Source organism: Triturus cristatus, chromosome 3_2, assembly GCF_964204655.1.
Source record: "Triturus cristatus chromosome 3_2, aTriCri1.1, whole genome shotgun sequence".
Lineage (NCBI taxonomy): Eukaryota > Metazoa > Chordata > Amphibia > Caudata > Salamandridae > Triturus > Triturus cristatus.
Genome location: NC_140584.1, coordinates 821909193 through 821932075, shown reverse-complemented (window position 1 = coordinate 821932075; position 22883 = coordinate 821909193). Strand labels below are relative to the sequence as shown.

At 44.9% G+C, this 22883-nt stretch overlaps 1 protein-coding gene across 2 annotated transcripts in view; it reads left to right on the top strand.

Moving 5' to 3' along the window:
• Positions 1-20133, top strand: part of NDUFB3 (NADH:ubiquinone oxidoreductase subunit B3) — a 107093-nt gene extending 86960 nt beyond the window's left edge. For both annotated transcript variants that reach the window (XM_085649025.1, XM_085649024.1), the window contains exon 3: positions 19821-20133. In XM_085649025.1, the coding sequence (XP_085505151.1) occupies positions 19821-19977 (157 nt within the window). In that variant the 3' untranslated portion in view covers positions 19978-20133. The remainder of the gene's footprint in view (positions 1-19820) is intronic.
• Positions 20134-22883: the final 2750 nt, after the last annotated feature.

The following is a 22883-nucleotide window of genomic DNA, read 5'->3' as shown; positions in this document are numbered from 1 at the left end:
CCCTGCGACCACTTAAACTCCTTCCCTCACCCCTGATGCTGTATCTATCTCTCTGTTGTCACGTCTGTTACGGATGTCATGTGGCTGATGTGGCACACTGGCATGATTCCCTTCTTTTTTGAGCTATCAGATGACTGACTGCGAAACTACCTTTTGGATGGCAATCGGGGGCACGGACAGTTCTCGCCGTGCTACGCCTGATATACTGTTGTTATTAGTATTTTTATCAGTATCATCTCAAACTTCCATCGGTGTTTGTTGTCCCCCTCCTTTACTCTCCCATCCTTTCCCCTCCCGTTTTTATCCCCTTCTAGGTAACACAAGTCTTGGAATGCTCTGAGGAAATTACTCTTAGACTTACACTGCTGATTAGGTCATTGCACCCTGCAGTTTTGAACCAAACACACCCTCTCACTGACCCCCGTATATACCGTGCACATCCTTTCACATAGTTAGGTCCTGAAGAAACGCCACTGACCTTTATAGGCAAAGCAGGCGTGAAACATGTCGACCTTTTTCTGAGTCACATAATCACCTTGCGCCCACTAGTGACTCGCTGACCTTCTGATCTTTTTATTTTACCAGGGGTCCCGCAACATTAAAAAAGCGTATTTGGACACCCCTAGGTAATTTTATTCACTAACTTTGCACGCACGTAACCACCTGTTTCTTGGATCCTTTCCTTCTTACCCCCGTTTTATCCCACACACTCGCACTCACCTATCGGCATTTTCTCTTTAAAAGATCTCCGCAAAAGAGACCCTTCGGGGGACCGTCGGGCATTGCAGCGCCGGCCCGACGAGGAGCAATAAAAAGCCCGATGATGAAGCATGACATCCTTCGGGGTGTGTGAGGGCAAACAAGAGGCTACACGGAGTCCTCCCCTTCGGGATTGGATCCTTGATACTGGGGATCGTTCTCTCTGCCTCTTTTCACCTTCACCTCTCCCTCCCCTCCACTTCTTCCTCCCTTCTACACTTTCGTTCTTTCTTCCTCTCTCTTTCCCCCTCTCTATTATTCTTCTACTTTCCCCGTTGAGTAGGTGGTCACTAATACTGTGAAGAAAAACAGACGGAGATTGCATTACATAGTAGGCAGGCAGTAAGGAAGCAAAACCAGGGATAAAACAAATACAGCAAGGAAGATAAGGTGTTTAACACAGTCCGGTCAATTAGGAGAGGGGGACCCCAAGAGAACAATAAAGAACCGGTATATGCGGGGTAAATAGCAAAAAAACTCAAGAGGAGAACCAAGACCGGTTCAATAGGTATATATTAGGGCCTAATAGATAGGTACCTGATAGAATGCAAGGCTAAACTGGAAAGAAATGGACAGATAGGAATATATAAAGCACTCAACAAGAGTTACAGGTATAAAAATAGACCGTTTGTATTTATTTTACTTTTTGGTTGAAATATTCTTTTCAATTTTTTACAAAACTTTTTTGTCAGGTAAATGCATATATCAATATTATACAAACAATCAAAACCAATCAATATATATATCTAATAATCAAGAACATAATTAATGCCCCACATAAAACTCAAATTCATCCATGCACACACTCAATCAAAACCACATTCATCTCATCAGATCAGATTGGGGGTGAGAACAAATTATCCTTAGGTGTTCAAATGGATGTAGTGATTATATCTCATCCAGAAGAAGCCAGATGGTGCTTTAAGAGGAAGAAGGTCATCGAATCAAGCGCCAACGCGCATTACGGTATAGGACCCACACGGGGGGCCCACCTTCATCAGGGCGTAGACCAGGGATAATAGGGGGCAAGAACAAGATTAAAAGCTATATCCTTGGTAGGCCGTGGATATCAAACTGCCGAACCAATATACAAACGCAGTCCGGTGTCCAGAAGGAACGTCCAACCGTGTTCACAATAAAGAAGATTCCCTTCGTCTGGCTGGGAGATAGACGTATGGTATATGCTCAAGTCGAGAGCACCAGAAATTTGGATCAGTAATGACGCCCTCTAGGTGCGAGCAACAGATGCTTCAAAGGAGGTCTCGTGGGATTAGGAGCGTAAAAATTCCAGGTTTAGCACTGAAGGATGGATAACCAAATGTCAAAAACCAGGATGGTAGCTGAAGCGCATACACAAAGTTTTAGCTGGTGAAAGGTCCAGATCCCACATTCATCAATTTCACAGGGACGGCAAAGGACGGTGTCAACCAAAAAGTAAAATAAATACAAAAGGTCTATTTTTATACCTGTAACTCTTGTTGAGTGCTTTATATATTCCTATCTGTCCATTTCTTTCCAGTTTAGCCTTGCATTCTATCAGGTACCTATCTATTAGGCCCTAATATATACCTATTGAACCGGTCTTGGTTCTCCTCTTGAGTTTTTTTAACACAGTCCGGTCACCAACTATCCTTGAATGTCAAGAGAGAAGATAAAATGAAAATTGAATAAAATAGAAAATAATATATTTTAAGCAAAAAAAGAGAAAAAAATTAATATAATCCTGAAAAGCCATTTATCTGCTAATTTGGAACTGCTGGAAATTTCAGTATTCCATAAAGCTGGTCTTTTTGTCTATTATCCTCTACCGCCATCCTCCCGCCCCCACCCGTGCTACTCAGTGTTATTTTTTTGTTTTAAGGTCTCGCCTACCAGACCGCTGTCTGTTAGCGAAATCCTCTTGAGCATCGTACCAAAAACTTTCAGTGTGCTTAAAGTTTGTCGATTGCTTACCATTGGTTGGCTTTTCACTCTCATTTGCTTGCGTCTTAACCGATGGCTTACCTTCATTATTTTGTGTTTTATCCTTCTCCTGGAGCATAGCCTCTTTAACATCCCTTTGATTGGCTCAATTCTATCCTTCCACTGCTCACATTTAGGGACCTTCTTTTTCCTTTTTCATTCTGCAATCCACAAGAGTCTGTGTTTTGTTGCTCTCTTTTGTTGCTTTCTCACTCGTGAGGTTTTCTCCCTCAAATTGTACCCCCTGTGTGTGTTGTTGCTCCACACCCCTCCCCATTTGTCAGTAAAACACAGCAACAAGTCTACTTTTTCCAGGGTAAGACTAAAGAGCAGGTTTTAAGGGTTGTTCGTGGTGTATCTCCTGCATTACACATAGTGCCAGTGTTGGGCTGGAACTACGGGCAGTCTGGCACTGCCAGATGGGCCAGTGTGTAAGCAATTTTTTTCTCCATTGGGCTGTGACAGGACCAAAAAACACCCCACCCACCTGCCCCTTCACGCTGACCTATCTAGCAGTGCCAGACTGCCCGAAATTTCTGTCCACCACATATTGCACAAAAGCTTAGTCTTTGGCACACACAGACTGTTATAGTGCTGGGGGAAGGGGTGGCTGCTGCACAACCTCAGCTGGCAGAAGTTGTAATTAACATGACGGAAAAGAATGTATCTGTTCTCCTGGAGGCCCCTTAATCACTGGGTTACTGCAGAGAGTCGAATGGCTGGGGCATGTGTCAGTTGTGAGGTCTGTGGAACGTAAATTAGGCCTTGTCAGGTGTGTTCCTGTAAACTGCTTCTTCTTTTTCAATTCTGTTCAGAGTTTCCAGTGTGAAAAGTATTTGAAAAATAACTATGCCATTTATAAAGACTGAATATTTGAAAAATAACTATGCCATTTATAAAGATTGAAAATATTGAATTCGGTGTACGGTTTTGAGACGCCTAAATGGGTTTCCCTTTCGTCTAGTATTTTAATTTTTTCGGTTTTTGAACAGTGCTTTACTAACCAGCAATGGCAAAGTCAATAGATTAGCACTCATTAAAAAGGGAAGACCTATTGACTTTGCCAGTGTTTGTTTGCTGTGGCTGTAAACAGTATCGTTATATTTGTTTGACGATATAAATCGCTTCACTCCCACAACCACTGAAAATAATGACCATACAAACTGCATCTATCCCTTCTAGTATGTGTGTACTTATTTTCTAGTATATGTAGAAACTTTGATAAATAATTCAACAAGAGCAGGATTAGTGCACTATAAACAGGTTTCATACAATGTTTTGATTAATTTTGGGAAAATTATTTTTTTCTTGTGGTCCAATTACCGTAATTGCTAATGCAACCTTTTCCTGTTTCTAGCACAGCCTGTCATATCAAATACGTTTTCTTCCAAGTAAGATATTGTAAATGAAAACATTGTTTGTTATGCAGTATCTGTTTACTAGTGTAATATTCTATTGACGTTCGGTTGTTTCAGAAGGAACTTCATGCTCTAAAGTACCGCTGAGCTCTTTGATTTTAATATTCTACTTTGAATATTTCGTTCTTGCTGTTAATGCGTACTGCTTAATAATCCGAACACAGTGGTATCTTTTGTTCAAAATGTGTCTGAACCCACTGCTGAGATAAATATTTAATACCGACTTGCTACGCTTAGTTTTATTATAAATAATGTACGTGTACGCGTCTGTATGTAAGTTAATTTAGGCTAATGTTGATCGTGTTCTGAGCTGGTTCTTAGCCCATTCCCGGGTCCCTCAGACATTTGTAAGCAGTCATGTTGATGTCGCCACAGGTTCAGTCACGGATACTAACCTGACTTTAGATCCCACAACTCCCCTGGCAATATTTACAGGGAAGACAATGGTGTAATCTGACAATGGAACTTGCATACCCCCACCAACACACCTCTGGCTGCAAGAGAAAAATAAAATTACTTAGACGAATAATCCATAAAGCATTTTAAAAATGAAACTACAGCAGATCTCTACAGTGTCATTCTCAGCAATATGCAGCTCTTCCACTCTGCACCTTCCCATAGAATCACGCTAAGCTCGCCTCTTATTATGATGACCAATGGAAGAGGTGATTGAATCCGCTTAAATACATTCTAAAAAGTACCTAGTATATCTTTTGCCACAAAGCCAGGGTAACAAGGGAGAATCTTTTTTTTGTTGTTTCATCCGAAATTCTCCCTTAATTTCCTACTTCTTAAAGTTCATAAGATCTTGGGAAAAGTTCATTATAAAAAATTCAAATCTGCTTAAAACTCTAACGAAATGTAAAATTGAGGTCCAGACCAACATGCTGTGTTGCCGTATTTCAAGGGACTGGGCAAGAGGTATCAAAACTATATACGTATTTTAATTTTCTTTTTTTACATATAATTTCTATGACACTTTTCCAAGAGCCTATGGAGTTTCTTTGCAAACTATGAAATGAAAGGAGCATTTTAATTTCAATTCTCCAAACTTGCAATTCAATAAGGAGCCGTCGGCAGTCTCTTCAACAACAGGCAGATGGGTAATTTCACACAATGCAGATAATTGCTGTGGGATTCCGAAACTCCTGTAAATCAGGCTCCCACGTTTTATTGAGCTCCCAAGCCAGGTGAAGTACTCACATTTTTTTCCACCTTTGTTGTGCAGTCAAAACCTCTTGATGCCTTCTCTTGTCTGATCAGACAGATTATCACTCCTCCGTTTTCTTTTCTTGAGGTCCCTACAGTTTGATTTTTAAATCTGTCATATCTGAATCTTCTTCGCCTGTGCAGTAGAGCAGATTAAAGTGTTAGAGGAATTTGAATGCCCCTCCCTCGCCCCCCCCCCAACATCGAGAAAAACTCCTCATTTTTGGACAATATTTTAAATGTATAATCCTTTGCTATTTTGTGCTCTGAACAACAGTCGATACCTTCAGAGCAAGACATGCCATGCTGGAATACAATGTGAGATACAATTAGATATAACACAGTGGCAGCCACCACTGGTAGTTATAGTTGGGTCAGACTTTCCACAGCATGAGTGTTTCATCTTTTGCTAATAATTTTAGCACTATTTGATGAATCTGCCTAAAACTTTCCAGAAAAAAGTTCATCCAGCGCAGTAGATTCATGAAACGTCTTGTGCTGATACATCAAGCAGGAACAAAGAGGGGATGGTTCCAAAATATTGGTTTCTCATGTTAAGTATAGAAGGAAATGTTGTTTTCCTATACATTTTAGGATAGGCAGAGAAAAATGTAGCCATCATTACAAGACTCTGGACTCAGTCTCCGTGTCCTGAAAATGGGAGGGACCGGGTAGGGACCCCATGGTACTTGTAGGGTGGATCCAAAAGCACCAACTCAAGAGCCAAAACAAAAAAAGAAAAATGTTGTCCTGTGGTATTCGTCACTCAAGCTTCACCTCATGGTATTGTGCAAACTTCACTGCTTGCATGGTATCAGATCAGGGAAGCTTGAACACCAATATCGAGAATAATTAGAGTGAAACCCCCCCTCAATTTGTCAGAGTGGGTGACAAATGCCAAAACACTTGCCTACTATGGTGATCTGAGATTACATGTAGCAAAATACCGGTCTATAGCCTGTAACAAAACGTGATGACAACCAGCTGTTACAGGATTACTGGCTTTAACAAATGCTTTTAGGAATTAATAAGCTAGACCAACTGCCCATAACGTTTCATAGTAAAGACCAGACCTATGGCGTCAGGCATAGTGTTTCTCAGTGCACCAATGAGGCTTATAGCTTGTCAACATAGCCTACTCTGGCCTACAGGTTAGAATGTAAGCTTTTCCACAAGGCAACTATTTGACACACAGTCATGAAATTAGAAAGGTATACAAAATTACAGATGGTGAAGTACATAATACTGTCTCTCCTAAGAGGGCCTATAGGAAATCTGCCTTTTCTACATGGTCACCCCGGATTTTTTTCACCTTTGGTGCTATTTTTGCTGCTGACTTTAAAATGCTCAGGCATGTTACCCCTTGCTAACTAGTAGTAAAGTGCCTGTGCTCCACCTTTCAATCTAGTTGAATTGGCATGCTCCTAAATGACACATTTAACTTGCCTCTAAGTCCCTAGAATATGGTACAATTTGTACCCAGGGCCTGGAAGTTGAATTCCACCAGTGGAGTGAAGCATCCAATGAGCAATTCAATAGAGTGGCAGGCAAAGATGCCTTCATGCGTTCGATTGCAGTCTGACTGTAATATTGCAAAAGATGCATTGCAAACTGTCAAAATAAACCATTTTGACAGGTCAAAACATCAATGTTAAATATTAATAAGTTATCCCTAACTAGGGCTTGTACCACACAAGGCTGTATTTTATGTGAAAGTAGGGCATGTGGAAATGTAATGTTTACACATCCTTCGAGTGACTAGTACTGAAAAGCTATTATCACTGTGGCTGGCTTAGCTGTCCTATTTCGAAAACCAAAATACAGATTAAAATATTAATACCTTCTCTCTGGAATAGGACCAGCTAGAAAAATGATCAAGCAGCAATTTTAATAGTTATTAAAAATCCAATTCAGTGTTGAAGTTGGATTTTTAATTAATATTAAGGAAGCATAATTTAAAGAAATGTACCTTTCTCTGCCTTAAGTTCCAGGCAGTTTATTTATAGTGAATATCTAGTTTCTCCGAGCCATTAGCCATGAATAGTTGTGAAATGCCTCCTAGGAGCTAACATGAAGCGGACTTGAATGGGCAAATACTCCACAGGATATGCTGTGTGGAATCTGTGGGCAAACTGCTTTACAGGTCTGCTGGGTTCACATATGTAATACTTTGGGCACACTTGAAAGGGAGAGAACAGGATGTGTCAACAGTTCTTGTGAATCCACTGTCTTTTAGTAGAAAGAACTTTGCTTTTGTCCTACCTGCACACTGGATTTTAGTGTTTGTATGGAAGGACACCAGGATTAGCATAGTTCCCTACATACACCCCCAACACTCAGAGCCCACGTTTAGTGTGATCGAAGACTTTGGGCATCTTGAAAATGCCCTGTCGCATTGCCTGTTAGGCCTGTTTGAAGTAAGGCAAACAAAAACTACTGGAAAAAGGAGTAGGTAAAGACCACTTACGGCACCCACTTAAGAACACTTTTTAGACCTGCGGAAGATCCGACGAGAACAGGACCTGCTGTCTGTGACCTGAAAGTAGCCCTGACGGATTGGATCTGCTCCCTCTTGTAGCCAGGGAAAAGAAATGGACTTCAAGGTTCATTTGGCTAACCTCCTGTGTGACGACAGGAAGACAACAAGCTGCAAGAGGCCTTGTCCTGTAAGTACCCATCTTGAATGGCAACTGGACCTTAATTGGACCCTCTTGTTGGCCTCTGATGACACCCTCAGAGTGCCTGCAGTGAGGTCCTGGGGGCTTTAGAAGTGAACTTGTGTGGTGAACTGGAGCTTAAAAGACTATGTCAGGAGGTGAAAAGGTCAAATCTATGACCAGGACATACCTGGTTGACGTATCTGACCCTAGCTCCATCACGGTCAGCCTGAAGTTGCGCCTAGGACCCGGTCTATCAATACTTTGACTATCAGTGGTGCTTTTTATTTATTTTTTGCTGTTGTTTTTACTTAAAACTAACTTCATCTATCCAGTAGCGGCTGATTTCAGGGTGGAATGAAAAAAAATGAAAAAAGGGATTACCTTTAACGGGTGGCCGCCGCCTCTCCTCCGTCCTCCATCCTCTTTATCTTCCTTCTTCCTGCAGTCCCAGGCGGCATCAGGAAGCACCTGGGCGCACAGGCTCCCCTGAGCCAATCACAACGCTGGAATGCAGCGCTGGTGAATGCCATGGTTCGGCTCTCAGACTGGGACAGGGAGCCTGTGCATTTTCCTCACTAGGCTGTGTAATGCAGCCTGGTGGAGACCATGCAAAGTGCGCATGAACTGTTTGGCTGGTTCAAGAGGGATGGCCAAACAGTTCATGCACTCTTAGGTAGTGCAAACCACTCCTTCCCCTGCTCTGGCCAGCCCAGCCCGCCCGGCTACTGACTGCAATAGGAAATATCAAATGCTAATAACGATGCGTTATTATCCTTTTATTTTTTCTTTTGAGCAGTGAGTCAACGCTCCTCCGCCTTCATTTTTTTAGCTATATTGTCTCTATTTTTAGGTTGAGCCTAGCGGTAGCGCGCATGCGCTGCTTGCTCTGTGATACTGCTGTAGTAGAGTATGGGAGAGAAGCCGTGCCCACTCTCCGCCCATATTTTTCATTGGCTTGTGGCATTGTCTTTCATAAATGCTGCCTTCGGATTCGTTAATAGGCTTGTTAGTCCCTCATTAGTAAGGCCTTGTCTTCATTTGTACCCTCCCATGGCTACTGGCCCTTTTACTTCAGTTGTTACACGGGACATGTTATTTAGTCTGTAAGCACTATTTACTTTATTGAGTTTCTCTTACTGCAGTCCTGACATGCGCTGCTCCAGCTGAAACCACTTGTGTTGTTTTAAGCAGCACGGCCGCCCCGTAACACGGACGCCTGCTTTCAATCACTTTAACCTGGCATTATCTTGTCTGTTTCAACCGCCCAAGTAAAATAGATTTAGTAATGATTAACAAATTGTCATATAAATTCCAGGTAGCACATAATCCTGTGCTGAAGCTGACAACAGCACATCTGTGTTACATGTCATCTGTACTAAAGCCACCTGACGGTTTGTTTTCAAAAGCCTGTTTTATTAACAACACCACCACCATCAATACCACCACCACTGCCAATACCAATACCACCACCAACACCACAAATACCACTACCACCACCAATACCACCGCCACCACCAATACCTCCATCACCACCAATACCTCCACCATCCAGTACCAGCACCACCACCAATACCACTACCAACACTACCACTACCAACATCACCAAAATCCCCACCAATACCACCGCCAATACAACCACCACCAATACCACCACCTCCAGTACCACCACCTCAGCGCCTCTCGCTCACTAGTAATAGCAGGGGCACTGTACAAGGCCAGAGCTTCAGCCGAGACCGTCCCTCTCTCCCTCCTTGCCTGCCATAAAGCACAGCCCGTCCTGCACCAGTAGGTGACACCAGGGCCCTACTACGGCTGGAGTGTTTTTTATTAGGCCAAAAATAGCAATGACATTATGCAATGCCACACTGCACATTCAAATCACGGCGAGGGCAGGAAATAGCCCCCCCCCCCTCGCTTTTCCTCCTGACCCACGACAGTGTAGTCACAGAGCGAAAGATGTTGCAGCGCTTTGTTAGTGTTTATAGCTCGGATCATATGTAACTCTCACTTCACACTTTGTGTCTGTGTAATTTACAACACTTGCACATCTTCACTGCGCTATTTATCACTACTTTGAAGACTTCGCAAGCTGGTCTCTTCCTCTGATATTTACAATCTAACAAGCGGTCGAGAAGGCCCTTTGTTGCATTGCAGTAGGTCTCGCATTTGCGAGAGTTTACGCTATTAGTATTGTAAATGACAATGCCTTTTTATTTATGTTTTAAAACCCAAGCTCAAACTCATGTGAATGCGAGACCTATTGCATTGCAAATGCTTTTTCTAATTTGGTTTTGAATTATTTTGAATTTAGACTTTATTTAATGTTTTGGTACTACATAAAAACTTTACATATTTCCTTGGCTTCAGCCTGTTTGCTCTGTGCCATAGCTATCAGGGGAGGGGGATTGAGCTCAGGTTAATTTAGTGACTTTGAGGATTCACCTTGACCAGGGTTGTGATTATTCTTTCAGGTGGGTAGTTCTCACCTTCCCCAAATAGTCACATTTTTCCCCAGAGTCAAACAAGTATTCCCACAGAGCAAACCAACTATATCCATGAATTGTGACAGGGGATACCCAACACCAAACCAGTATCTATTATGGTATCTGTGAGGTTCCATGTATCCAAATACATAACTGTAGGCTTGAATATACAGTAATAACAATAAACACTTAAATGGCTATTGACTTTAGCATATGCTTTTTGCAAAGGAATGTCAGCTTTATTACCTTTATTATAACATTTCATAACAAACCGAGCAGGCCTATAGGCATCATTATAAGTTTGCCCCATACCAACTCAATCCTGCTGTATAGAGGATAAGCTTTGCCACAAGCCAAATAGTGCAATGCTGTAGGTCTTTTAGTGGAAGCACAGAAATACATCCCAACCAAATCCCGTACTCAGGAAACCCAATGTGTGGTTGAAGTCTAAGCCCCTCTCTCAATAGTACTCTGAAAGCTCTTTTTTGTTAATCACTTAATGTAAGGTGACAGTTGCACTGTCAAGCCAGACCTAAAATCCATGTAGATTAGTGTAGCCCTGGACATTTCATACTGCTGTCAAACACAAAGCGGCATTCTGAAGTTAATGATGGAAGGTGAGGGTGCTGTGACTGCAAAATATTCCTCTTAGCTGCCATCCTCCCATCTGTGCTACTGCCAGAGAAAAGCTAGCACCATAACTTATCTGGTTATCTAAGACACTTCAACAGCAATAGTAGGTGTGTGTTCAAGGTGCAGCATTTGCATAAAAAAACAATCACAGCTGGATTGGGAAAACACTATTCTTCATATGGAAGTACACAACCTATGCTCAATCAAAACATGCACTCTTGGCTACCAACATGTGGGTGGAGTCAAAGCCCTCTGTGTAGTACTCCTGAAAGCTCTGTTTTGGGTTGATCACTTTGCGTATTGTGGAAGAAACCACTTTAATCGAACTTGGTGTAGGGTGCGTATGACACAGGCTAGGTAAGCAAGTGCACCAAAGGACTCGTGGTACTACTGGATAAGGCAGTGCGACCTTTGTCATTTATCCACGTCATAGCTGGCAGGCTCCTGGAGCATGTGGTAAGCCCAACAAGAGCCGGAATAAGCCCCAGCTGGTAGCCCATGTGCCCCAGAAGTGGACTGCATGACCAAGATACTGGCAAATTGAGGTTGTTACCTCGAGGCACTGTGTGGCTTTCAAGATTTATAGACATATATATATTTACATTTAAGCTTCTTCTTAGCAAGAAGAGATCAGAACTCAAAGTCTTTTATGGAAAACCTTTTAATCCGCAAAAGATCATTGTGTTTCGGCTTGTCTCAGCCTTGCTCATGATAAACAACAATTTAAATACATTTGTACTTCCTTTCAATAGACATAAATGTAGGACATATGCTTCACTCAAAACTGCGTCTGCCATATTGGCACTGGCATGTTACCCTTGCAACGTATAATACATAATGAAAAGAAAAGTTGTTAGTCCTGTCAGAATTGGAATTATTACAACTGATTTTAATCACTATGGCTTTTAATGCTCAAGTCTCCTTTTCTAACAATGTGTTAAAATTTGCGCGCTGAAATACGGTAACTGCCTAATCATTAGATACTTATGGACTTAGATAAACCACTGCATCGAAATACAACACTAACTGCAATACCCTGTTGAGCCGCAGGGCTAATAATGGCCAAGTAACAATAAACAAGTGAATCAAAAAAGAAAAGGGTGCATTACATAAATACAATGCTTCAGATGGATGGCTGTCCTGCTTTGATTTGTGTGAAGGGAAAGGCCACGTCTCCTACAGCCTCTTTTTCTGGCAGGGTACAAGACACTGTAATGGGTGCACTGCCACATAAAGTATTTCTATAGGGCATAGAGCCCCCTTTTTTTTTTTTTTTCAGGACAGTGACTGGGCCCCATCTGGAAAGAAAAGGGTCCACCAGCCTAGGTATACTAACTCCTACCTTTTGGTCTCATATGTCATTATAACCGCCTCTTGTTTCTATTCTTCAGTGTCTCTCATGGGCAGTTTGACAGTTCGCAGCTCCTGGACTAGCTGGTGGTACTCTCCATAAGCCATTTGCATGCTCAGAAATTAGTGTTCTCTCCCCCCTCACCTCCCACCCCTTGTTTCCTATATCAGGCACAGACCAACTAATCAGTGAGATTGTGCTGGCTCCTTTGCCATTTTCCAGTTGGATAATCCTGTCCATGAGGCTATGGATGTCGCAGCACTAGTTTGAAAATGGGATGACCGTCTTTTCCCTGGACTGCGCAGGAGTCTGGGTGCTAGTGAACCTCGCTGATATGTTGCCCAGCCAAGCTTATAGTGCCACAAACTTGGACTTAACATTATCCACCTTTCACACCCCTCTACCCTTCGCTCGTATATCTTCAGCTATGGCATTTCCATCAGTAGTTCCTTCACAAAGCAGCAGGGAGGGTGAAAAATCCATCTAGTGGAATGGCACGTTTGGATTTTTAATTGGATGTGGCCCTGAGCCCAGAATAGCAATTCTTCTTTGGTTTTCCCGTTGTCACTTTCAACTTGGGGTGGGTCTCAAGCATGCTCAAAGCTGTAGATCTTTGTATGGTCCTCCGCCACCTCAAAGTATTGTCTCAAAGTCTATAGGGCCATTGATCTGTAGGCACCCATATGGCCCCACCTGAACAGCTAATCCAAAACTCTGATGTAGAGGTTAGATCGATGACCTCAAACCGCTGCCGTCTCAGCATCCAGGTCCTCCCTCAAGTATTTCATGGTCTGCAGCCTATGGGTTAGTGCACTAGCACGAAGGTCCAGCATTCTTAAAAGCTTCCCACCAACGTGAATTGCAGGTCCATGTAGTATGGCTGTGGCGGTCATCATCTTGGAAACTCATGTGGAGGATCAATTCTCCATCTATTCCCCTAAACCCTGTGCTCTGATCATGTTCCAACAGAGATAAGCAGGTACTCCTTTGCTCCTGAGCTTTCTAAATCTGTAATCGACATATACATTAAGAATTACAGAATGCAATGAGAAATGGATTATGAATGACCTATTTGTGCTTGGCATAGGTCATTTGGTATGGTGGGGTTATTGGGGATAAGTGGCAGACAGAGGGATGGGTAAATGCTATGTATAGTTTCTTCTCTACTCTGGAGAGGGGTGATGGACAGACAGAGACATGAATGGAGCTGGCCTTGGAAGCCCCTGTGAAGAGAACCAGAAAAGAAGACTTTGTCCTTTGGAACACTAACAGTAAAAAGACAAACCGTATACACAAGAGACAAACATAAGCATGGACATCTATTTATTGGATTAAATCCAGCGTCATTTAACATCCTCTATAGTCTCTCCCTTAACCCTTAGTGCTGTTTAACGTAACCACTTACAAATATTACATTTGTTTTAACCTTTTAAATAACTGAAAACGCCACTGTTGCACCAAAGGGATGTCTCATTGTGCAAGTGTAGTAGTGGAAGCACTACTTTGGCAAAGCAAAGATAAGTGATAATGGATACATCCAACTATTTCATGCCATGAACTCATGTTCTACCTTTCTGGTGGTTTTCCTCTAGTGGCCCTCGGGAGGTCCACAAAAAACATAAATGCATATTTACATCTTTTATTGTTCAGAGGCAAATTCAGAACTGCTTGTCAGGTGTAGATTGTTACATGAGAGACTGCAATAACTTAAGTGATCAAAGATACATGCTAAATGTCTTTAGTAAAAATTCAAATGAAATTGCGGAGCTTGCTCGCGACCAAGATGGCCACTTGAGCCGAGAGCTCCGCAGAACCGTCGTACGATCCATCAATTATCCGGCAATTGTGGTGCTGACGAGGCCCGCGGTGGCGATCCCCCGATGCTGCAACCTCCACGGCCCTGGGCGAAAATCCGGCAACTCTGCTCCACTCCTGGCGGAGTTAGAGATCCTGTTTGGTGCTGCGCGGGACAGGCCTTGATCCCCGAGGTAAAGTTCGGGCGGAGGCCGGCGCGACCTCGGAGACGGCGCGGTGTGAGAAACGGAGGTGTGCAGGCCCGGCCGTCTCTCTGCAACAGCGACGTGACCTGGTGGACCCCGCGCAGCCTAGCGCTGCTGAGGATCGGCGCCCTCCCTGCAGCGTGCCCCCGCGTCGGGAACTGGGACCGGCTGACTTGGGGCTGAGTAACCCTAATGCTGCTCTGCCCTGCTAGGCTTCCCGGGTGCCCGCGAGCACCTCCACAACCAGGCTAACGGTAGAACCTTTGCCATTGTTGAGCTGTGAGGCCCTGGAGAGCCCAGAGAGAACGCCTTGACTGGCGCCACCATTTTGGACCCGGCACGCAGCTGCACTTGCCCACTTCTGCCAGGAGATGGGGGAGCCTGCTCGGCGGTCGATAGCTGACCCTACAGGGGGCTGCGCAATTGGATCAGCGTGGAGCGCTTGGTAACTGGGGTTTGCGTGCTTGGAGCGGGCCCCGATGAAACTGCTTAGCCGCTCCTGAGACCCTGCCGGTATTGACACAGTAATAGGCTGCCTGGGATGCACGATTTCTGCCTCTAACTGTGGGGCGCCACCATAGCACGGACTCTGGGTACGGAGGCCCTCTCACAAACTGCCACTGAGCCGCAGGCACACACCACGACGCCTGGTGACGACGCTAGCGTGCTGCTTACCACCATTGAAGCCCAGCGAAGGGAGAAGGTGCCAGCATCGGGGGGCGCAAATGCGAGGTTGCCCTGGTCGCGACCCCCTTAGAAGAGAGAGGCTGGTGCAACGCCTTGCAGATACCTGCGCTTTTCCCTGCGGTGACGCAGCCTATGCGTAGCTGATGAACTTGAGTGTACGGACTGCACTGTGAGCAAACTGCATATCGTTGAAGGTCAAGGTGGGCAGAGTGGTCCGATCGCAACCGAAGATAACATTTGACCAGAAGAGTTCAAAAGTCCAGCGATGCATCCACAGATGACAGCGATAGAGTGCAGGAACTGCCAGACGCGGATTCCCACCAGGATATTTACAGCGTACTACTGGCAATGGAGAAGAACCTGCAGGGGGGCATCACGGCCCTTGGAACTTAGATGGCCGCGCTGTCCTACAGAATAGACCGTATGGCCGAACGGCTCGACAAACCTGCAGAGAGGCTGGATATGTCAGAGCGCCGACTAATGGAAGCGGAGGAAGCACAGACCACCTTGGACACTGAACATAAACAGCTGGGCAGGGTTCTGAAGGTTCTGCAGGACAAGACTGAGGACTTGGAAGCGCGTTCCAGGCGCTGTAACCTCAGAATCACGAGTCTCCTGGAAACCACCCAGACGGGAAATATGGAGCTCTTCACAGAGAAGCTACTAAAATCCCTGCTTGGTGAGGAATCGTTCTCCACTATGTTTGTGGTGGAGAGGGCGCACCGCTCACTGGGCCCGAGGCCACCGGGAGCGGCTCCTAGACCGATCATTGCAAAATGACTTAATTATTGTGATAGGGATGTGGCGCTGAAACTGGCTCGCAAGAAACAACCACTAAGATACGAGGGGTCCACGATCACTCTGTTCCCAGACTTCACGCTCCGGGTCCAATAAGCACGCCGTTTGTTCGCCCCCATGAAGAGGCAGCTTCAAGATATGGGGGTGGATTACGCCATGCTATATCCAGTGAAACTACGTGTTAACAGGCAAGGCCGATCCCACATTTTTACGGACCCAAAGGCCCTACAGCATGCTTTGAAAGACTGGGCGAAGGAGAAGCGCCACAGTCCGGAAAAACATCTGCTAGCAGAGGCGGCGGGAGGCCCGATGGAAGACCAAGACTGAGTGCTGTCTGGCGCTATGGAGTAACAAGTATGGTCTGGACTCGGGAGGGAGTGTTATTGCAGGGGAATTGGGCGCGGTGCTGTGACACCCTGAACTCTACTCTTGCATTTCATGACAGATAGATCCCTGCCCCAGTTCGCTCCCCTACCCCACTGTACCATGCTGTGCTTTTGGTGGGGGGGTGTGGCTGCGAGTGGGTGCGATGATCACGTGCAACCCTGGCTCCAAGCCTGCACCAAAGGGGAGTCAGCCCTGAACTGAAGTGGCTGCCCTGGTGGAATTCCTGGAAAGATGTATCTTGGTGTTGTGGTCACATTCACTGAACAGTAAGTGGGGCTGTTATGGGGATCTAGAGACACATCAAGAATTAGAGTTGCATAATGCTCATTTGACGGTGACTGGAGTGCGGCCTCACATAGGCTAGGTACTACTGCTTCTCCGATGAGCAACATCCGCCCACGTGTGAATCACACTGGGGAGTGTACCTTTTGTTTTCGGGGAGAGGGCGGGGATGTTCCTCTGTTGGTTTGAGATGATATGCTGCGGCCAAGTTGGGGAAGGCCTGCTGTGGGCGGAGGCGGGCGGGGTTTGAGACACACACTGATGTTCTTTGAGACTGATGCTTTTTGCAGCAATGCACATGATGGGGGTTGGGATTACACAGGCACAGTTGGGATGGGCCTGGCGCGGGAGGGGGGTAGTATGTGTTGAGACTGACATATGACATCTTTTCTGTTGTGACGACTTGTGAAGTGCGGAGCCATAGATGTATAAACTTGGAGAGACTGGAGTTAGGGCACTCGAAATGGATACCCACTCATGACGGATAGGGCTGTGCCAGGCAGGGAAGACTGCCCAGACTCAGTTGCAGTGCTCACATGGAATGTGCGAGGTTTAAATGACTACAGAAAAGTTAGGAAAATTTTGAGTTACCTATATAGGCATAACATTGATATTGCCCTCTTACTGGAGACGCACCTCCCGTTAGATAGCCCCATCTTACGCACTAAGGGGCTTCTGGGCAACGTACACGCGGCCGGCTTCACCACTCATGCCAGGGGGGTCCTGACGTGGGTAAACCCTAAGAAGGCGTTCCGACTGTCACCCTTAGAGACAGATAGGGAGGGTCGATATCTGCTCACTAGGTGTTGTGGTAAGGGTCTGGAGTTGCTCTTATTGAATGTTTACGGCCCTAATTATGATAATCTGGACTTTTATAACAGACTGACTGACCTCATACTTTCACATCCAACTGGGCAGCTCTTATGGGGAGGAGATTTCAATTTTGTCAGGAACCCTGCCTTGGATAGGTCGGCAGGCCCGGACAGGCGTGTGTCTGCTTCGGCTAAAGTAGTTGAGGCCTCACTGATTAGGTTGGATATGTGCGATGTCTGGCACTCTAGGCATGCGGGCCAAGGCGGGTATACACATTATTCTGCGTACTACAATGTCTACACTAGAATAGACTACCGGTTCATTGCCAGACTACTATTGACGCACGTTAAGTCTTGCTCGATCCTGCCACACACCTACTCTGACCACTCATCCCTTCTCTTGGTGCTCGACTCTCCCAAGATGCGCATTCCCCCCTTCTTATATTGCTTTCCACCATATTCCATGACAGATGCCGCTTTTAAGGATGACATGGCCACTGCCATTGAAACGTATTTCGAGACGAATGTGGGGTCGGTGGCTTCCTTCCAAACGGTATGGGAGGCTTGTAAGGTATATATCCGGGGGGTGGCGATCTCCAAGCATGCGGGAATCCTTAAATCAATACGCACTAGACTGTCGACACTGGAACGGAAGCTAAAAGAGTTGGAGGCCTCCTTGCTAACTAGCCCGAGTGATCCGCGTAACCTGGAACTGACGCAGACTTTACAGGGTTACCATGCGGAGGCGGACGCGGAAATAAAACATTTAGGGAAGTATGCAACTGCTCGTTCTTATGGTGAAGGCGAGCGACTGGTGGCGGTCCTTGCGCAGCTCCTCAGGCAGCGCAGGGGCGCTGCGACGATCCCAGAAATCAGAACGCAGTCTGGTGACTCCCTGTTGACGGACGCCCAAGTGGCGGAGCAATCCCGACAATATTATTCAGACTTGTATGCCTCGAGAGGTTGCAGCTCGGACGATCAAATCTTAGACTACTTAACGCATATCAAACTGCCGTGGCTGTCGAATTGGCACCGGGAATTTCTAATGCGTCCAATTGAAAGAGATGAAATATTACTGGCTCTCTCAGAAATGCGAGCTGGGACCGCGCCGGGAGGAGATGGCCTCACTGTCGCATTTTACAAGGCGTTCATTGACCTTTTACTGCCGCACCGCATCACGCTGTTTGAGGACATGTGCACCACCGTCGAGATGCCCCCTTCCATGCGTGAGGCGATTGAAGTGGCTATTCTTAAGCCGGGTAAGCCTCCGGACGATTGCGCTTCGTATCGTCCACTGTCCCTGTTGAATGTGGACACCAAACGTTTCGCGAAACTGCTTGCCAACCGTTTGGTTCCGCTTGTCTCGACTCTGGTGGCCACGGAGCAGGCTGGTTTTCGTACCAAGCAGGAACCTGACGTACAACTTGCGCAGGGTTTTTGCCGCTCTCCAACACACACGTCCAGAGGTGCCGGCACTAGCAGTATTCCTGGATATGGAGAAGGCGTTCGACTCTGTCGAATGGCCCTTCTTACGTCAGGTCCTTACTCGCATGGGGGTGGGAGAGGTGTTCCTCCAACTTCTCGCTGTGCTGTATAGTTCTCCCACTGCACGTATCAAAATAGGCACCCTGAATACTAACCCTATACACATTTACGATGGCACGAGGCAGGGCTGCACCCTCTCTCCTATCCTGTATGCGCTGGTGGCAGACCCCGTGGCGTGCGCCCTCCGGGAGTATCACAGCCACAGAGGCATACGCTTTCCGAACTACCATCTGATCGTCTCCACTTATGCGGATGATACACTACTTTATGTCAGGCACAGGGAGGATAGTAGTGTCAAAAGGGATATGTACACGAGTGTCCAGAGCCTTCCAAATGTTTGATATGTAATTTCCCCATCGTCAATGTAGTACGGCACTGTACTCTGTTTGACTGTCACATACTGTTGCCAATCAGTGAATTATGTCAGTTTCTTCCTTGTTTTGCATAAATTTATTAAACATATTAACAAAAAAACAAAATTTAAATGAAATTGAAGACCAAGAATGAGTTAAATGTCATAGGTGAGTTACTAAAAATGTGTGAAGGTCTTTTGATGTCTCCCTTTTCATTCGTTGTGCAAGGTTTTAGTAGAAATTCATATACCGACCTCAGTATAATTAGGAAGTGGGAGGGCAAAGTGCATTTGAAATCATTTCTTCCATAAGGTCGACTTGCAGTCTAAAATTGAGATGCTTAGCCAATGAAGCAGCAGTTAAGGTACATGGCTTGCTAGCGCCTGTAGGTCTCATGCACCTTCACTGACTGTTCGGCTTGCTAGCGCCTGTAGTTCTCATGCACATTCACTGACCGTTCTTTTTTCTCGCCTCTTTTCAGCAATGAAGCCTGGAGGTACATGGGAGGCTTTGCAAAGCCGGTCACCTTCACAGACGTGATTTTCCGAGGATTCAAGTGGGGGTTTGCAGCATTCGTAGTTGCTCTGGCGGTCGAGTACGCCCTGTTTCCTCCAAAGAAGGATGAGGGGCATCATTAAAGGACTGCAAAGTGTTTCAGATTGCTGTGTCTCGCTTCTTCTCTGGGGAAGTGATCACCCAGTACACTGTCGCGTTAGACTTTGAGACCATCTGTTTATGTGCTTGTGTAAAGCTATATAATAAAAATGTACATAGTACAATGGTGTGTGGCAACATTTCTGAGTGTTTTTAGCCTGAAGACAAACTTAACGTTGAATATATTACTACGTGTCACAGGGGCTAGACTTTAACCTCCACATAGGAAATGGAACCTCAATGGATTTTGAGCAAAACACTAGAGACAAAGTTCCTTTGGGCACATAATCGAATGAACTCTCCGTTGTTCTGCTTTCTGTCCGTAGTGTCCATCACATGATGGTGTTCTCCTCTAGCTAAAGTTTAGCTTAGTGAAGATATGATGTCAGAAAGAGCAAGGCTGGTGCATTTGTCCAGTATGTAGTTAGTGGCCTTGTGTGGCAAACCGAAAGGCAAAGAAATGTGTTACCTTCATGCTACTGCAAGCATTGGGTGAATTACCTGTTGGATACAGTGCTGTCTAATGCGGAGAATCCAAATCCCTGTAGTGTATGTAAAATAAAAGCAGATGGAGAAGCAATAAAAAATGAATTTCTAATATGCGATTTTGAGAGGAAATTGTGATCTAGATCAGGATAATCTATCTGTCCTGTCTCTGATGTTATGCTTATTATGGCAACGGGTGCCACACTTTTAGTAATTTTTTCTTATTCCGCCCTATTGCTTTTCTGTCACCCCACACACATTTGAGTGTTTAAACTCTTCATCTTCAACATGCTATCTGCTGTTTCTTGTTCAGTTCAGTCGCTGAGCAGAATATTTTTTACAATACTTCAGATTCTCACACCCCCTTTCACTTCTGTCACATGGGTAGAGAAAGGTAAACAAATCCGTACACAACACTGAAGGGTCTCTCTGAACTCTGTGGTGGATGGTGCTTTGAGCTAAACACCAACTGGGATACAGATGGCAAACCCTAGGACCCACAGAGTCTGTATATACTAAAACAGGTAGGAGAATACAAACTAGAGAATACAAACTAGAGAACTATCTTGCTAAGCCACACTAGTAACATACAGTGAAAAACACAATGAAGGTGCAGGGATTGAGCACGGTGATGAACTCCTGAAGCAGGAATCCATACAATACAAAATGTTGCTAGGCAGCTACTGCATGCTTTTTACCGAGACTACTGCCTACAAAGCCCCGAAAGAGGAAGGTCTGACCCTGGAACGAGCACAATACAAGTCTTTCACCCAGGTTTCCAACAACCTGTTCTTCACATGCGCCAACTTCTTCGAGTAAGGCCACTTAGGACTTGTAGTTTTTGCCATTTCCCCTTCAATTCCTTGTTTTTTAAATTGCATTTTAACCTTTATTTAAGGTTACATAACAGAAAAATGTAAGTACAAGTACCGTCATATGTCTGAGATATATCAACATTGCTGTTCACACCCCACACTTGACATCAATCATATCCATTTTGGAGCGCTTGTCCCACCATGCGATCTACAGCTCTGTCCTAGAGGCATCCATTGGCTTGGGTGTCTAAATAAGGTATTGCTTAAATGAAGTCCATATGTCTTTGGGGGCAAGAAGCCTTGGGGAGAAGGTCTTTGTAGAGCTCTACTTGCTCATAGCAATATGTGAGCTCAGCCAACCACGATTTAATGGTGGTGCAATGTCCACAGCGTCAGTTTTTAGCGACTAGGCGTTTGGTCAGAAAATGTGCAAGGGAGGTATATATTTGCATTTTGGGTACACTACATGCTTCATCCAACCCAGAAGTGTAGTCATAGAGGAAATATGCAGCGTGAATTCAATAACTTCCTGGCGTGTACCTACTGTCTGCAATTAAAAAATACTTGTGCAAGCCCATGCCAAATGGATGAACTCCACACCCTCGTCTCCACAGCAGTCACGGCATGAGTCTGCCTGCAGAGTCCAGTTATGCAGTATAACATTCTGTGAACAAATCTATAATGAATCAAGTGAAATTTGGTACTTGGCAGTAAATTCGCCATCTGAGAGTAGTATTTTCCTAGATTTTGTTTTACAGGGCAGAATCCATCTCTGTATCCCATCCAGTGCGTGCCGGAGGTGAGCGTTCCAGAGGCGTGTTTTGAGTTTCCCAGTATAATATGGTAATAAGCCGCCTGGGAGAATTAGTATTAATTGTTCTTTTTTTAGGGGGCCAAAACATTCAGGTTCCTCAGGGAACCCCACTGAAATTTGCTTACACCTTGCCCTGATTCTATACTAGATATGAGACAGAAGTCAAGCGGTGTAAGAATAGTACATGTTTTCAGAGAATCTAGTGAAATGAATTTACCCTCTCATACAAGTCTCCCTACGTGTGTATTTTCAAATATGTGGTTGTGATATCGCTTTTTGTTCTTTCATCATGGGGAAGAATGGATGCTGAGGTAAGGAGGCCTGGGAAATATATAGGTTACATTTAGTTTTGCTTGTAAGCTTTTCCTTTGCCGATATTGTGGTATCCGTAGAGTTTATTTCATCCTGGGCAACTATGCATCTAGTCCATATGCTTGAAAAAGGATTAGGAGTGTCGTCCTCTTCAAAATAAATTAAGATGCCATCTTTTGGTTGTTTTACATGAGTTTATTTTTGGATACATTGTTCAATATTTTGACAGATGATGATGAAAATGTACCACTTGATGTACAAACAGCTGACATGTTTCGCCCCCTGTGACTATTGAGCCTGGGGCTTTCTCAAGGCTGCGAGAAACGAGAGGAAAGAACAGGTGGTAGACTGAATTAAAATTTCTGGCTTCCAAGATACCTACACCATGGGGTGAAGTGAGGGGGCACCCATGTAACCATGTGCAGAGATGTAAACTATCATGTGTCTAATTTTGTCCCAAGGT